The sequence below is a fragment of the Suillus clintonianus genome (genome assembly GCF_016758775.1).
Source record: "Suillus clintonianus strain FC179 chromosome Unknown DEU56scaffold_101, whole genome shotgun sequence".
NCBI classification, from domain to species: domain Eukaryota; kingdom Fungi; phylum Basidiomycota; class Agaricomycetes; order Boletales; family Suillaceae; genus Suillus; species Suillus clintonianus.
In genome coordinates, this window is record NW_024539325.1 from 62,539 (window position 1) to 79,749 (window position 17,211).

At 49.0% G+C, this 17,211-nt stretch overlaps 5 protein-coding genes across 5 annotated transcripts; 4 read left to right on the top strand and 1 right to left on the bottom strand.

Moving 5' to 3' along the window:
* Positions 1–387: 387 nt before the first annotated feature.
* DEU56DRAFT_828357 (uncharacterized protein) lies at positions 388–1,866 on the top strand. Its single transcript, XM_041354423.1, has 5 exons — positions 388–725; positions 782–814; positions 1,201–1,231; positions 1,286–1,573; positions 1,633–1,866. Exons 2-5 carry the CDS (start codon positions 807–809, stop codon positions 1,816–1,818), a joined length of 513 nt encoding a protein of 170 aa, XP_041203889.1. The 5' UTR covers positions 388–725; positions 782–806; the 3' UTR covers positions 1,819–1,866.
* Positions 1,867–2,991: 1,125 nt separating this feature from the next.
* On the bottom strand, positions 2,992–3,822 carry DEU56DRAFT_759823 (uncharacterized protein; the record flags this gene model as incomplete). The annotated part of the gene is made up of 5 exons (XM_041350356.1): positions 2,992–3,072; positions 3,149–3,258; positions 3,355–3,460; positions 3,539–3,590; positions 3,671–3,822. 5 exons carry the CDS (start codon positions 3,820–3,822, stop codon positions 2,992–2,994), a joined length of 501 nt encoding a protein of 166 aa, XP_041203890.1.
* A 131-nt stretch (positions 3,823–3,953) lies between these two features.
* DEU56DRAFT_40618 (uncharacterized protein) lies at positions 3,954–5,966 on the top strand. The gene is made up of 14 exons (XM_041346072.1): positions 3,954–4,076; positions 4,154–4,267; positions 4,331–4,340; positions 4,390–4,409; positions 4,463–4,495; positions 4,559–4,655; positions 4,716–4,744; positions 5,029–5,048; positions 5,101–5,159; positions 5,213–5,311; positions 5,371–5,481; positions 5,540–5,583; positions 5,644–5,669; positions 5,731–5,966. The coding sequence occupies exons 2-14, from the start codon at positions 4,214–4,216 to the stop codon at positions 5,867–5,869; spliced, it is 741 nt and encodes a 246-aa protein (XP_041203891.1). The 5' UTR covers positions 3,954–4,076; positions 4,154–4,213; the 3' UTR covers positions 5,870–5,966.
* Positions 5,967–6,414: 448 nt separating this feature from the next.
* DEU56DRAFT_917183 (uncharacterized protein) lies at positions 6,415–8,025 on the top strand (the record flags this gene model as incomplete). The annotated part of the gene is made up of 2 exons (XM_041357958.1): positions 6,415–6,424; positions 6,482–8,025. The coding sequence occupies 2 exons, from the start codon at positions 6,415–6,417 to the stop codon at positions 8,023–8,025; spliced, it is 1,554 nt and encodes a 517-aa protein (XP_041203892.1).
* A 4,188-nt stretch (positions 8,026–12,213) lies between these two features.
* DEU56DRAFT_744872 (uncharacterized protein) lies at positions 12,214–16,158 on the top strand (the record flags this gene model as incomplete). Its single annotated transcript, XM_041349107.1, has 11 exons — positions 12,214–12,312; positions 12,371–12,559; positions 12,649–12,774; positions 12,840–13,531; positions 13,585–14,008; positions 14,059–14,092; positions 14,221–14,385; positions 14,434–15,204; positions 15,266–15,542; positions 15,595–15,788; positions 15,845–16,158. 11 exons carry the CDS (start codon positions 12,214–12,216, stop codon positions 16,156–16,158), a joined length of 3,285 nt encoding a protein of 1,094 aa, XP_041203893.1.
* Between the last annotated feature and the right edge of the window lie 1,053 nt (positions 16,159–17,211).

The window sequence follows — 17,211 nt, forward strand, 5'->3', positions numbered from 1 at the left end:
TACAACAATTAGGATCCCAGAACTAGGAGTAGTAGGCAAGTTAAAGGAAACAGCTGGGATAAGTTGCGTGGCAGTTGCCCAGTTGAGTAGTGCAGATCAGTCCGCTGCGGAAGCTTCATCGTCATGACGCATTCACAGTTGACCAACGTTCGGTAGTGTGAGGAGCTGCCACGTCATTTATGCAAGAGGGGCTGCGGCTTATTGTTTAGGTAATTTGAGTGCACACCTGGCGGAAGGATACTTAATTCAAAAAATGATGTTATGCCAGCTCGAGGACCAAGACAAGGTACGCTGAAGCGGTGCAAACCAAAAGTCACGTTTACTACACTGCTGACTAAGCTACGCCTCCGAGCCCGACTCGAAGAGCTGCAACTTCAGGTTTTGTTGCCAAGAGAATTCAGCACGCCAGCTGAGGCTTGACTAATATTAGCCAAGCTTCTAGACCTCGCTGAAGCTTCCAACCTATCAAAAGTACGAAGCATTCATTTGTACTAATCATCAAACTTGTTTTCAGTTATTTTCAGGTTATCAGTAACGGAAGAGATCCCATATGGACGGTCTTCCTTTTCCTACTGTGTAATGCGAGAGAAATTCAAATTCAGATAAGTCTCTCCGCATGTAGGTCATATACAGTACCAAATTCGAGGTTGGTGGCCGTGGACTCATTCAGGGAATCAGAGGGAACTTCCTGACAGGCTGTGGGGACCTCTTAGAAGCAGTGACAAGTGTGTCCTCGTTATTGACGGTGGCTGCGACGTTTACCTGTCTTTTTTCCGCTTAGCTTTAGCGAAGGTTACCGGGCCAGCATGTCTTGGTGGTTGCCTGTTGATTTCATTCCGACATGCATGCTGAAACGAAGAGGTACCAAATTCTAATCATGGCGTTATATCGTAATACTTGACCGTCATGTGCAACCAACAGAAGCAGGTGCCACCGCGTAGGCAGTGCAGTGATGATCAGTGACCAGCGCAACTGCAAGGATCAAGAACCCAAAAATCTCATTTCAGCAATGGGCGTCTTTCGAAGGTTCTCCCCGGCGTTGTCATCAGACCGTCGTATAAAGGCGCAATCCTTAGGCTGTGAAGGTATTGTCTGTACATTTCCTGAATCCCACCCTTTCCTGAAGCATTTGATCATATATTCCACTCGTTCAGCCACTTTCTCTTGCTAGTCACTAGAACTAGACGAAAAAATGCACAGTAATCATGACAACGTTGCCCTCGGTACCGAGGCAAGCAATTCCTTCCAGCATCAACGTTTAATTAAAACATTCATATATCTTAAGGATCAATTAATTTCGCTTCGACACCAGATCAATGAAATCCAGGAGCACATCGACTTGCTCATGATGCAAAGCGCCATTATACGGGAGCGGAGGAGTCTCCTTCAACAACAACCAGATGTCAAACCGCTTGCGATAACGGAGCAACAGGATCATCCATGTCCGGAGACCAGCCATGTCAATTTCCTGGACATGGAGGATACTTTGAATTCCGTCGTCTCAGGTCCATCTTTAGCGCTGAAGGGCGCAGGCGGCATCCGAGCGTCTCCCCCCCGCTCAGGATCAACAATGGTATGTGATAACTTGCGTGTAGCTGCTTCATCTCATACAATATGGGTACCACCTGCAAGACCACCCTTTCTGATGCTACAACCATTGTTCATACACCCGCGAAGCCTCAGGGCAGCACTTCCCAGGTGCGTGCCAAACCGCGGAGATGCAAGCCGGGACGTCGTGAATTTCACGGAAGATCTGCACGGCATGAACCTCCTGCTTTGTTTCAGGGGTGGGTGGACGTCTCTGGTAGCATATTCTAAATACTTCCGTTGGTTTGATACCAGCGATACATGACATTGATGACATTACGCACGCGTATGCGCCTCCATGGCCAGGCCCCAAGATTTGGTGAAATACGGGATGACAAAGATACATACGCACGCAATGTTTCTGCCAGTGGGATAGCATATCCAGAATACAGTCATTTGGTCTATTGGAATTGGATCCGTATTCGTACGAACTCGACACTAATACTGGGTTCACTGCTCGCATCCGTTACTATAGCAATACCACCGCCAGCTGTATTGCATGCAAATGACATTGAGCGCTTGTTTGGATCGAAGAGATGGACTAACTGACCTAGCACTATGTAATTGTCATCCTCAATGCTACAGTTAGGGTGCCATCGCAGTCTACATATATAGTATCACTAAGGCCATACAACCCGAGTCAGTTCACGGATATTTGCAAAACACGTCAATGGAACACGAAGACTTTCTCGTCGATTACCCAATCATATAACGGGAGGGCCATCTCGATTATCAACTTGCCTGGTTTACTGGGCGCAGTGTAACGTTTATATGATATGTGTGTTAGCCAGAGCAAGGAAACAAAGAATGGTTACATAGGAAGAACAATAACATCAGTATGCCCTGACTTCGAATGTGTGGGAACAATATACCCGCTCCGAGTCATTAGGTTCAAGTATATGCGATGGTGATCACAAACGTAGAAGTAGTTCCGAAGTGTCAAAGCCAGGCGACGGCCTGTGAGACTGAATCATAACGTCGACGTCTGGATGCACCACTGGCGAGCCATATTCAGAAAGAGCACACCCAATGTGCCACCTCCCATTCTTATTCATATAAATTCGCAACACCCATATACGTCCTTCAGTGAATAGTATGTTCAATCAGCATGAAAACAAGCCAAAAGACACGGATTACATACCCCGTGCAATAAATTCTACTGCAAATTCCTGCGTAATACGCAGGCGTGTCTGGAACATCTTGAAGACCAAACGAACAATGTGTCGGTTTTCAACCAGTCCATCCCGGAGCACCTGAATCTCATCTCGCGGACAACCCAACATGCGTCTCAAAGACTTGTCTTTGGCTGATAGCATGTGGTTAGTTAATTAAATGCTGCATGTGGCCGCGTGAATGAGCATGTACGCATACAATTTATATGAGCAGGATGGCGTAATACAAAGCCTACAATAAAGGGCATATATGCGCCTGGGTAAGCACAAGTAAAGGCGAGATAGTGTCGCCGGGCGCCTTCACATCGGTTATCTGAAGGCTGTTGTTGACAGTTCAATAGACATTAAGCCATTGTCTACAAACAGACTTGATGTCCTGCATAATGAACCTGCAATTTCGTGGTCTCGAAGTAGAATACCCATTTGTCTTCGCCACTCCTTAACGGATGTCTGCCCCAGTAGAACTGTTTACGCCGTCCGTACGTCCATGCCCGTCGCTCTAAAAATCATTGACGAACACAATTAGCTCGATATTTGGTTAACAGTCGGATTTTGAATGATTCCAGTTGACACGGAAAATGACGCAGTTCCTTACCGCCGACAAGAACGTATCCCAGTAGCCTGTCTTCTCGAATGACCACGCGCTTGGGAAGCTTCTCGGGTCCATTGACGTGTCCAAGTAGCAGTGTCTCGATAGCCTTCTGTCAAGACATAGATGATTGGATATGTAAGTGACTTCAGATTTGACCGAGCTCGCCAGCATGCGTCACGACACTTACGGTGATATCGTGCTGCTCTATAACAAATATGGATAGTTCCGCCCTCGAAGGACTGGAAAATAAAACATGGTCAACCCTCTAAGGATAAAGATAACATCATCCCCTGCAGTTTGCCTGCAGTTGTCTTGTTACCTTGCGTTTCTGCTTCTGACGGTGACCTGAACGACTGTCCCGATATAATCGCTGTGATTTGATAATTCGCCTGATACACTGTTGTGCGGGTGGGCCTCCAAGCACAACAGTCGAGTCTTGTTGAGAGATAGTGTGTAAGCTGCCATTGCCATGATATCTTCGTCAGCTGCTTCAAGTTGAAAGACCGGCTCATAGCTCTGCTTACCAATATTTTAGCCACGGAATGTTGCGTTTCACATAAGCGGCAGTGTGGCGGTAACTTCACCCATTGCCTACACCTATACCCAAACCTCCTGCATAAGATAAGCTACCAAACTAGCTAGGAGCGGATGTTAAACAACCCCGCGTCCGGCGCGTAGCGCCAGCAAATATCGCGAATCGTCACCTACTTAACCCCATATAGTAGGCGTGTTGTGCGTCTGTGTCTCGGAACAGAGTAATATTGACACCCCCATCTTGATGGGTTCAAACCTAATTCATCAGAGATAAGAAGGTGCTTGATGTGTGCGCTAAAGCCGTTTTTTACCTCTCGAACGAATACAGATGGAGTATTCGGCTGACAATGTCGCAGTGGCCAGGATTCTGCAGTACATATCGGTGCGTAGCTATCTTTATACGAGGGCAAGATAATAACGGAGATATGCTATGTCTGACCACCAGTACATATACAGTGCGTACCATCTGAGCTGCTTCTTCCTCGTTCTCACTTGATAGCTCAGTGGCACTGGCTACGCTCTGGGTATATAAGCTTGTCCGATCTATTCCTGTCCACCGTTAAACTTCTTTATCCAGACCTATGATTATGTTTGTTCACTTCACGAAGAGGTAAGTGATTCACTTGCTCCGTGACACGCCTCTGTTTTGGCATCCATAACATGCTGTTCCAAGTCGAATTTCCTACTTCGGTCGCGCTGGACCAAAGTGAAAACCCTTTATATCATTACACGATATGTTCCCTTTTGTCTCATCACCACAAACCTGCTTTGTACGTTCAGCTCCAGCACAAATCCCTTGATCATGCATGAGTTGATACGCCGCGTTTCAGTGACCTTGGCCCCGAACGAGAACCCCGATGTATGTGAATGCGCAGCGGACGACAACACTTACTGTATGACTTTTGCCAGATATGCAGGACACTAATCAATATTTACTCATGTATGTGTATGCTACGTGGTACATGCATGTCCTTGCCAAGCGCTACTCTTTCCTTTCACAGGTTTTGCAGTGATATCACTCACCTGCTCTGAATGTATCTCTCCTTCCCCCGCGATACATATGTGCGGCTGATCCGATTCATCCAGGCTTTTTTGTCTTCAGAACATATGCACTTTGGAACAGCAATAGAATTGTACTCGTAGCCATGCTGTTCACTCTTTTTGTGAGTCCCACGCCCTCACCACACTACAGCTCATGGCCGATGAGTCAACCAGGCCATCATCGTATCATTCATCGGCATTTGGTTTCCCGCTATTGCCACTTCTGATTGTTTGTGCTCTCCCCTTCCCCTACTACTATTCGCACACATTCAATTCACTTTCACAGTTACGACTAGCGCGATCCCAGGCATCACGGGCTGTTATCGGACCGCCAACAGTATTCTATTGACCATGCCATTTATTCTGTTGTTTGTGTTTCAACTGGGTATGTCGCCGAGACCTGGGAGAATACATTACTGACGCGTGGTGTCTGACACTCCCCAGGACTGGTCTCCCTAACGCTCATACGTGCCATACAGAGTTGGAAGTCGAGCAGGGGACCTCTTTACGTCATTCTGGTGAGGCATAACATATTCTACTATGTATGCGGTCTGCGTGAGTCAGGACCTACATATCTTTCCGTGCTCGTTAGTGATGGTGATTTTTCTGAAAGTTCTCTCAGCCGTGAACGTCCTTGTGCCGATGTTGTTTTCTGATGTATGTAAAACTCCCGATACCCTTCAATGTGATCGAGTCGTTGATGTTCCACACACCCAGTCCGCATACCACTCCTTCCTCGAAGAGTAAGCACCTCAAACTTCTTTTGCGGATTCCTACTGACAACACTCAAAAACACACATACAGTCTGGAGGTCTATATCCTTGCGATCCTCGCCACGCGCATGCACCTTCATCTCTGGCATATTGGCCGGTCCATGCTCGACTCTGACACCCTCGTGTGGATTTCTCTGTCTGACATCTCACCCGCACACCGTACGACGTGATGTCTTGTCGTGTGGCTTATTGGCGTCGTTCTTGGAGGTCTAGGTACGAGATGACTGGTCAGGGTGGCTTAGTTGGATGTGGCCGTAACTTGCAGGAGTGTATTTTTGGTCGTGGTCTTATTACACTCCGTGCTGCTAAGTCTGGGTCTAGGCCTTCACGTGCCTTGCTACGCAATAGACTCTATTATGTAAGATGTTAACCATCTCGCTGACTAATAAGCTACGATTTCTCTTGCACAATCACCTTGATCCCGAGTCCGTGGCAGTTACCTATGCTTGCCCTAACCCCCAGTATATCACATTCGTTGTTCAACGTTCAACGTTCAATCCTTATCCATATTCAAGATGATGATCCGTGCTTGGATCCGCCTGCAAGGGATTGGGGTGGACCGTTCTGGGAAGACTGCGGGAGCAAAACCGTGCGCTGATTTCGGAACTGTTCAAACGTCAACGCATGTCACGGTCGACTGGACACAGCCTCAGCGCGCTACTCATAACATATATACCTGAATTCGGCTCAAGTACTCGCCCTCAGCTTCCCCACAATGGATTTCCGTAAGTATGTCACCTGCTCACCTCGTCTAGAATCGTGCTAACAGGCTTGCCTCTAAGCACATCCATCGGCTTCTAATGACGCGTGGAGGAGTCTATGCAACGTCGTAGAACACAGCGGCATTTTCGATTCCGAAAAGCGCCAGCCCCACTCACGATGCATGGATAACACGCGTGTTGCGCTTCGGGAGAGCATCAGAGAAGTCCTTGATCGACACGATCGGACGAACGTTTGGCTCAACGGCCTCGCCGGAGTTGGAAAAACATCCATTGCATTCACTGTCGCTGAGGAGATGAAAAGGGTTGGAAGGCTTGCCGCCACATTCTTCTTCTCGCACAAGCATGCACAAGGCGCTGGAAGAATAATTCCTACAATCGCATACCAACTCGCACTGACGTTCCCGCGCATTCGAGGTGATATCACGAAAGCGATCGAGCAAGACGAGGTTCTCTTATCGTCTGAAAAATCTCGCATTGATCAGATGCGGGAGTTGGTCATCAAACCGCTACACGTCTTGAGATTCCGTCAAGAAACTCCTTATGCCATCATTATCGATGCTCTTGACGAATGCTTCTCCACTGAGGAAGCGGCAAGACTTGTTGCCTTGTTCACGGAGACGCTCTCGGGACCAGACTTACCGACCATCCACCTAGTATTCACAAGCCGCCCTGAGGCGCACATCCGCACAGCCATGTCAGCTGATGTCCGCCATATCTCCCTCACTACACGTGATGCAGACATCGTACAGGACGTTCGTTACTTTCTGCGAGCATCACTTGATAACATACGGACAAGTCATTCCGCCGTTTTCGGGTGGCCCCCCATGCCTTGGCCGTCGGAGAATGAATTCGAGACCTTGGCCTTTATGGCAGGCGGTCTTTTTGTCTATGCTGCTATGGTCATCAATTTTTTATCCCCCGTCGGTCATCATCCACAGCAGAGACTAGATCTCTTACTTCGCGAGAGGTCGAATGCCAGCGCTGACATTGACCAGCTTTATCGGCAGATTCTCGCAACTTCGGAGAATCCACGCTTGCACTGCCGGATGTTGGCATCCGTCATCAACCTCGTTCAACCGCTCCCACTTAGAGATCTCCAAGAACTCTTCCACGCGGACAGAGAGAGTTTAGCTGTGATGCTAGAAGCGTTTTCACCCGTTATCTTGAATTCACCTGATGGGAGTGGGAACGTTGAGATTTATCACGCTTCGCTCCACGACTTTATGGCGGACCGTCATCGTTCGGAACAATACCACGTGGATGCCGCAGAAGCTCACGAGTACCTTGCATGTCGCTGCCTTGATTTGGTCGTACAAACCGAGCCACCGTATGGAGGAGCACTTCGATATGCACGTTATTGGTGGGGTACACATCTTTCGAAGGCTTATCCTAGCAGAGAAATTCGACAACGGCTTGCTTGGTTTAAAAGGGACAATTTGCGACGTTTGGTGACGGTCGCAGAACAAGATCAATCACTCCGTGATCTAATAGTCAACTTGCGTGAAGCAAGAAAGGCGTGTTTTTCCTGGGTGACTATTTTGAATATCGGTAGGCGGTGCACACTGATCAAATGTCGTTTAGAAATGGATCAGAAATTTATCTGACATTGTGGCTGCTTGGCGTATTGTCAAAGCGTCAAGAAAAGTCCATAAAAGGGTGAAAAAATCAAAACGGTGAGTGAACTCGAACGTGCATCTTTAGCCAAGGAACTGATTATAAATATCATGGCAAGTGACAACTTAAATCAGCCTGCAATGCGGGCATAACACATGACATTCGAAGCTCACGATATTTGGTGTGGTGTAAGCCTATGCTTACCTTTGACTCGTGTGACTAACACGTCCCGTTGACTCTACGCTGACCGCACAACATTGTCCTATTTTGGATACTTATTCATTATACTTATATATCTCATCGCTCCTGTATCTACATTTGTATTTCTCGCCGTACCGCTGAATACCATACGCACTTCCCCGTCTCCCGCCTGACTTCCTGTTGGTGTTGCTGTCAATTGCAGTGAAGTGGAAATGATTGTGATAAGCGATCGGTCGTGACCCGTTTGACAAGGGGTTGCGTAGGATCTCGTAGGATGTCACTTTTGTGTAGGCGATGAAAATTTACGCCAATTGACAACATTAATGCATTAATGATGTCACCGCACCGGACTGTGTTGCCGTTTCGTGTGAGGATCCATGTTGCATTGTAAGACTGTCAAGATTGTGGTTGAAGACCTTTGTGGAGTTTTTATCGGTGCTTGCTGTCCGCTGGGGCAATGCCATATGACTGCCCTTGCTCGTATGTTTTATGCGCGTTCATGTTCATTGGGTACCTTCTTGGGTGAAGTTCAGCGCCCGAAGGGCCCAGTGCTCGGCAGCGGGCCGATGCTACAGGACGTGAGCTTGACCTGAGTATTATAATACAGCAGGATACAGCATAAACCGTGGCGTGACGAGAAAAAAATTCCACAGTTGCCGACTAAGGAAAGAGTAGCAATGGCGAACTACTTATTATGTAGTACTTGGGCACTCCAACTCACAAGGGCATCAAGACAATTATGTCGCCAGGGACCAGGGACCTAAAACTTTAACAATGCATGATGTATGAGCCACCGGCTACTGATAAAAAAGTAGGAGTTGCAAGAGACGAACCTGAAAAAGGTTTAATGGGCACGGCGTGAATGTTAAAGGACGACCTGGAGTTTCATCATCGGTGCCGCGGAATACAAGCAATACCGAGCGGGGATCACGATATCCACTTTAAGGTTCTGGAATATGCAAACACGGAGAACTTGAACGTGAGATGAGATTATATCTTGAGTTGGCGCGAAGATATAAACGCCGTGCTCGGTGCGCAAGCGCCGGAGCTGTGGTGCCGCTGTGGCAAGCTGTGGTGATGACCCTGCGGGATCAGACGGGACGTCGGTGATGGGAGAACACGTACGTTGGCATTAGGTGCTGAAAAGTCGGGCGCCTCAGGCTGGGGCACAATTACGTAAATAAACCATGGCGGTGAAGATGATTACTACCCGAGGAATCCCAAGTACCTGAAGAGATTCTTCAATGAGTATTTACGTCGGTCAACAAAATGAAGTACCAGTGTTACCAAGGCGTAAGGATTCAATATCAAATTCATGGGGCGCAGTCTGATCATGATGAGATACCGGCTAGAGCTTTTAAGGAGATAGCTCGGGATTAAATGAAAGTTGAGCCTTGAGCCTTGGTGTCAGAGACGACGGGTAGGTTCGCGGGTATCGTGGCACCATCGATTTGGCAGATCACATGGAGGTTTATAATTACGACCTGTTGCAATATTGCCTCTTGACACAGCAGACAATGCGTGTAGCCCTTGTGGCGCCCGGGTGACACTGCGGTAGGATCATGTGGATGCATCGATGAAGGTTCGACTCTGTATCAGCTGGACCCGAAGATTTGATCCAAACGAAACGGCCAACGGTTTCCTCGACGTAGAGAGCACCGCCGCACTAATACCTATCATGATCATATACCTGTTATTATAATGCCATTAGTAGTACTATGTAGCACTGCTGCAACTGAGCGGTGCAGCGCTGAGTGCTGAAAATAAGTAACCGGTTTGTTGCCCGAGTCATCATGGAAAGTTCCGGGGGAGTCGTGCGGGAGCAAAAATGATCGATTGATCTTTGAACCCAAACTAGGCACTCATATATACTTACCATGATCATTGACTGACCCACAAGCCGGTGCTTCAAAGGATGCGATGAGCATTGGAGCAACCAACTTATTTCTATACACCGCAGCTACTTGCTGAGTTGGATATATGCCCATCTTTCTTTCTTTCATTTCAGCCAACTCACAACACGATTCCATTTTTTACTAGTCCTTGTTAACTGGCGCCGGTGAGCAACTGACAATGAGCACACCTCCTTCCTCGGGAGCTCGTCTCAGCTCGTCTCCATCGTCGTCACCGTCACTGTTGCCTTCCCTGCTAAGCCGCACCCGACCCATATCCCGGGCGCATGTAAACAAAGCCTTCTCCACTCTCCCTCCAGAACCTATTCGCAGCGTGCATTCCTCCCCGGGGGATAGCACCGTCGATCTATCTCATGCCCGTTTCCCCGCACGTGGTGAAGGACACGGGAGTATGAGCATGAGTGCGCACACGATTGCTGACACACCTCGTGACTCCATTCTCCTTTCAGCGGCCAGCACAAGCGTTGATACATCCCCTACGCCATCTGTCATTCTTACTCTCCATCACCATGATGACAGAAAGGCCTCATCGGCACCGACATCTCCTACAAAGGAGGGGTCACTTCCAGCGTCTCTTGTACCTGTGTCATCGAATGGGCACTCAGATTCGCATCGTTACTTACCGCGCCCACAGGGAGATGCAACACCACCGAATAGCGTGCCGACGAGGTGGTGGTCACGCTCACCCTCGAACGAGAGGGGGAGGTCTGTTTCTCCCTCAAGAGGGAGGAGTTTCCCCTTCGTTAGAGGTAGATTCAGAGACCCGGTCGTTTCTGCGCCCGGATCGAACACAAACCTCCTGACATCGGATGATTTTGCGGAACAGGAAACTCCAATTCCGTCTTCGTTGCCCGACTCTCTGTCCCTTCCTTTGAACAGCGACCTCCTTTCCTTAGCTCACGAAGATATTCAGATCCACAATCACCATGGGATGGGCTTTTGCGATGAAGATGGAGCGAACGGGGATTCGCTTTTGCTATCCTCTCCCAAGGCTACTCCTGCCACCCTTGTATCTCCCACTTCTCCCACTGTACACATGCACCCACAGACCCTTAGGTCACTAGGTGTAGGAATCGAAGAGGATGAGCGGAGGGAAGACATCGAGCATAGCTATTGGCCGAAGCTACTCGGGATGTCTCCCAGGTCGTCTCCAAAGTCCCTTGGTGCAAATCTTGGGACCAATGCGTCACCAAGTGAGACTATTCCGCAAATCGAAGAGCATCGCGTTGTTACGATGGAGACCTGGGACGGAAAGTCTCTACAGGTCTCTCCTGTACTCATGTCCCTGGGTTCGTCGTCACCTACAAAAGGCAAGGCACCTGCACTGCCAAATCAGGCGGTGCCCTCGACATCCCCTCGTATGCTCTCTTATTTCTTCTTTAAGATCGGTGCACTCAATCCTTCCAGATAAACCGTTCTCGACTTCTCCTGGCAAAGGTAAAGGTAAAGGGAAGGTCCAAGATACGTTCCAAAAGGAGCAAAGCAAACAACCGGAAGCATGGTATGATAAGTTCACCCATCGTCCAAGTGCAAAAGGGCGGGAGAAGGAGAACAATGAGAATGATAGTTGGCTTCGGGCGAGGGAGGTGAGTCCCGTCTATTTTGTGCTTATAAATGTCTTCGTCTTCCTGTCCTTACTGGACGGAGACGTGAACCAAGAGATTCGAAATTTGGGGTTGTCCTTTTTCATTTGTTCAAGCTAAAACTTCGCTGTTCGACATACTCATGTATTCCAACAGAACGTATCACTAGCTTTGAATGCTGTACTGCCCGCTTCTGAGCTCGCGCAGCTTTCAGAAGCAGGAAAGGCTTTTGCGAGTGAGGGAAATGCCGCTCGTGCCACCGCTGAGAAAGAAAATGGTCAAGAGGTGGAGGCGTCTTCGGGTGCCGAGAAAGGTGCCGAGACCGAGAATTACCAGAGTACAGAGAGTAAGGATGGGACCAGTAAGAAGGCTTGGTTGACGGGTGAGTCTTCCTTGGGTGAAGCTGGGTTTGGCTAATTTCGTACTCTTTACAGTGAAATCCACAGTAGTAGCCGTCTCTCCCGTGCTTCGAACTTCTCTTATGGTCCTTGGTGACGTTGCCAAACTTACACCTATCCCTGGGCTACATGAAGCTGCGAAGACCTTGTTGTCGGTGTGGGAGGCTGTGGATGCAGTCGAGGTGATTTTTTGACTTCTATTGTTCTTTTTTGCGGGCAGGAACTGACGCGTTTAACCAGACTAACCGCCTCCAATGTCTCCGTCTTACCGAGCGCTGTGCAATGGCGATTTACTCCGTACGCGCTGAGATCGCGAATGCTGAGAATGAGTTGGAGTCTCAGCAAGGTGGGCATGGAGATGGTGGTATTGTGGGGTTAGCACAGGAGGTGCAAGGTCCCGTCCAGAAGCTGAACGACTGCATTGGGATGGTAAGTTTTTGCCTTGCTCTTATTTTGTCGGGGGTCGAGCGCCCATTTTGTTTGTACTATACTTGGGTACTAACGCTCATTCTCAAAAGGTGTACGACTTTCTCGTAAAGCTCAATCGACGTCCGTTCATCAAGCGGTTCCTGCGTAGCGACGAGATCCAGCAGGAAATTCAAGCATGTGACAAGGCGCTTGGGGATGCGTTGCAGATGTTTAACGTGAGTGTCGTTTCTCTTGCTTCTGCTTCTTCAGTTTAAATCGATTTAACCTTGATTTGATATAGATCTCAATCACAATCCGAATCCTCAAAGAATGCAAAGGCTTTGCGAGGGAGAGGCGTTTTGATGCTGGGTACCATGTGCAAGGGCCCACACCTCCTCCTCTCTATGTATCTCCTCCGACACAGACCCTGCCCATTCCCCTAGACCACACCCCAAGGGTCGGGACACAAGCACTTCCAGAAGTGCATGATATTCTCCCAGCGGCGTCTGGGCTGAGCAGGAGTCCTCCAGCACAGAATCAATTGTTGTCCCCACTCCAATCCCTGCAATCCCAGACTGACAACACCATCCCCTCCGATGCCAATGACTCACCCATCTCCCCTCTCATCGAGCTTCAACACCTTCACAAAACCCAAGATGCCTCCGATATAGAACATGACCGTGCACTATTCCATGCCACGCTCCAATCTGTCATCAGTGCTCACAGTGATGCTGAGGTGCTAGAAGTATTGGAAGTACGCCCCGAAGAGGTGCCAGAGGCACTAAAGGCGCTGCGGAGGGCTGAAGAAGCGCTGAGGAAGGCAAGGGAAGCTAACGAAGGGCAAGGAGGGAATGTGATCGAAGAGGGTTTGAAGAGAGTGTTGATGGAAACTGGGATTGAGGCTATGACGAGGTTGAGCAGTGTTGCTGTACAGAAGGCCGAGGATCAAGATGTGGATGTTCCCTGGGATCTACCTCCTTGGACTATTACCCGGTATGTCTCACTTCAGTTCTGCCCGGGCGAAGTTGACCAAGTTTCTCAAATAGCTACGAAGCTGACCGCCTCGTCATGATTGGCAGCGGCTCCTTCTCCAAAGTCTACCGCGGTAGCTGGTCTGGGCGGCGTGTTGCCATAAAGGTCCTCTCTTCCTACACCCCTGCGTCGCTCTTCAGGAAAGAGGTCGATATTTGGAGGAAGCTGAAGCACGAGAATGTGTTGAGAATGTGGGGTGCGAGCAGTGCTCAAGGCGAGCGGCCGTGGTTTATCGTGAGCGAGTTCTGTGGGGGTGGGAGCTTGGTGGGATGGTTGAGGGAGAGGAAGGGGAGAGTTGGTGAATCAACCGCTGGGGGTGCATTGACTCCTCCGAATGCAGGTACTAAGGGAGACATAGACCTTCTCCGATGCATGCATCACATTTCGAAGGGGATGGTGTACTTGCATGGGGAGAATGTGTTGCATGGAGACCTGAAGGTGAGTTTTGATCATTGCTTGGTCTTCGAGTCTGAATCTGGGATGTATAGGCTTCGAATGTATTGGTTGATGATAATGGGCGATGTGTTATCTCTGACTTTGGGCAGAGCGAGATGAAGTGGGAGGCGTCGAGGAGGAGTGGGAAGCCCGTTACGAGTGCGTTGATCTGGTCTCCCTTCTATTCTTCTTCCTCTGACTGAGGTACCATATAGACGGGACGCTGCGCTGGCAAGCACCAGAACTACTCAGTGGAGCCCCGAAACTGACGACAGCTACGGACGTATATGCGTTCTCTATCTGCTGCATCGAGATTCTTGGCATGGGTGACCTTCCGTATGGACATCGCGACGATACGCTTGTTGCATCCCTTGTCCTTGGTGAGTCCCAACCTATTCCATATCCACATATCATTAACGCCTCCACAGACAAAGACAAGCGTGCCGAGATTCCCACCACCCTCATAACTCAACTTGTTGAACATCTCATCCAAGAATGCTGGGTTCGGGACCCCGAGCAACGTCCTCTGTTTCCGTACGTTGCTGCGACGCTCAAGCGTCTCCGTAAGCAACAGGGAGGGGTGGTGGAGTCCCCTGTCCCAGTGCAGGCCGAGCTACTTATGGAGGATTGGTCGCAGCCGCCCCACCGCTCACCAATCGTGCATCCTCTTGCGCTACCAGAGACGTCTTCGTCTACCCTGCAGGAAGGTCAAGCCATGCCGGGCACGGACTCGCCTGTGAGTTTGGGAGACGAGTTTGGTACTGCGTCTGAGGGTACGGGCGAGCTTGATTGTGGTGATACGGGGTCGTTGTCAGCGACATCGTGTGGATCGCAGCCGAGACCTTTCCGCCCAATCGGACGGCCATCCACCAATCCATTGCATCGTTGGGAACCTGTCGTGGACCCTCTTACGGGAAATGTGAAGATGCCTGAAGGCAGGTATTCAGGGACTGTTATCTATACGCCGTCTCGTCAGCTATCTTTGGCGGAGAGCGTTTCCACAAGTAGTGTTTCGTCGCATCTCACATCAAGTCCAGAAGCTGAACACACCGCATTGGAGGGGGTTCGGCATCATCATTCGCACCGTGTTGCCTTAGGATACGAATTGCCTATGCCAATGGACGAGCATCTGGAAGAGAGGCGAAACGAGTTGCGGTTCAGGACCTTAGCTCAGTCAAACCATGGGTTCCATCATTCCCGTACGTCTTGTGTTATAATTGTTCTTGTTTGGCACATGATTGATCCTTTGGACTCGGGCAGTTACCTTACCCCTTTGGTCACCTTCTCATGTCGAGCTGGGTGCGGTGGGATATCTTTCTGCGCCAAAAGGGGAGTTTATCACACTGTTTAACGCCATGACACCCCAATCAACGACGGGAAGCAAAGTCAAGAATATTCCTTCGCTGGCCGGGTACCTTGAGGGACCTATTCGAACTGGGCAGAAATTCAACTCAATCCGCACAATGACGCAGAGGGGACTTGAACTAATTTCTGGGTTGTTGACCTTCCCGCTGGTAGGTCACAACGGGGAATATTCGTGAGTGCACAACACGTATTTTTGGCTGGTTTTTTTAACCACGCACGTTTAGGGAACGCATTTTGAGGCGTCATCCGTTCCCCCTTCGTGCGGGCCATAAGGCGGCATTCATCTATGCAGATGCCACGATGTATCAATTCATAGAAGACCTGGCAGCACCGAGGGAGTGGTTCAAGGCTAATGTGAACGCCATTGTCAAGGAGTATGCTCCTCGTCATCCCATCCAGAGAGAAGACCTTATCCTAGGTGAGTATTCATGTCTCGCTATTCATGGTCGAGTTCACACTGACTTTCCACGGCAGTTTTCGGTACTTTGTCTGCGCCAGAGTATGCGCTGTTCGTGAGCCACTCTCATCCGAATGGCCAAGCCAATTTCAACGTCTTTTCGGATCGCGAGATTGGTCGGCCGTGGGGCACCTTCACCACAAATACCGAGTACCCTTCCGATGAGGGAGGCCCTTCATACATCGAAGAGACAGTACCCCAAAAGGCAGTGTTCGCGAGCAAAGTATCGCCAGTGCGAATGAATCCTAAATCTAATGACAATGATTGGGACACGTTGATATTGGCCAGGCTCCGCTTCCCCACAGATGCAATGGAGCCTACTTCACAATGATATTGGAACTTGACTTTGATTGCATACCCATTTATTATCCTACCAATTTTCGCTGATTATAGAAGTGTATCATCTAATCTCGCTACATCTTGAACCTATGTACTTTGTTTTACCACACGATTGAATTCCTCTCACTCAGACAGACTTTTACATAATTTACTGCCTCATGCATGTACTATACCCATCAATTGACCTTCTGGATCGACCTCTGAACCTGCAGCTTGTGATTTCACTGAGTTAAACAAACGAACATTCTTGTGTGTTCAGACTAGATACGTTTGTCGTGGTGTAGATGCAGGAATGATATATCCTTTCACGAGCGCGCAGTTTCTGAGAGTATCACAATCATCAGAGGTCGTGCCATTTTCCTTCAAGAATTGACCGTGTGGCGAGCTACGCAGAGTCCCTGCTATCCCTGTTCTATTCTTGACTTCAAGGACAGCTTTCCTCGTGGGATTTGCCGATGCCTTGGGAAGTATATATAACTGATTGCAATATAGACACTGGCCTGGTCCGACGGGGGACCCATATATGTATCCGTGACCTCGAGCGTTATTCCTGTTGGTACCATATTTAAAGCTATGACTCTGCATGAGAAACGAACTTTAGTAAAAGCGAAGGTAAAAGTCGTCCAGTATCAGGGGAATAGGAGGGGTGCCAAGTATGGAAATATTGAAAGTGCTGCTGACATGAGCTTGCCATTGCCAGCCGAATTCACCAAACACGACGACAGCAACTGCCACCAACATCTCGGTCGAACCAGAATGTTTTGATATTTTCACATGTACAGGTGCACATGGTCCATGCCTAGGCTCTGGCATCGCAAGTCTCGATATATATAAAACCTGACACCTGGCACTGACATACCACGGTATGTAAATTTTGCCGAACTTTTGTCAACTTGAAAGCTCAAAACGACGGTACGTAGGCCTGCTGTATGACACCACAGCAACCGCGGCATAGCTCTCGTAAAGACAGACAGCTGCTGTTGACGTTGCTTCATGACGGCTGCGCTGTATGTCAGTTGTAAAAATCTCTCCACAAAAATAGCCT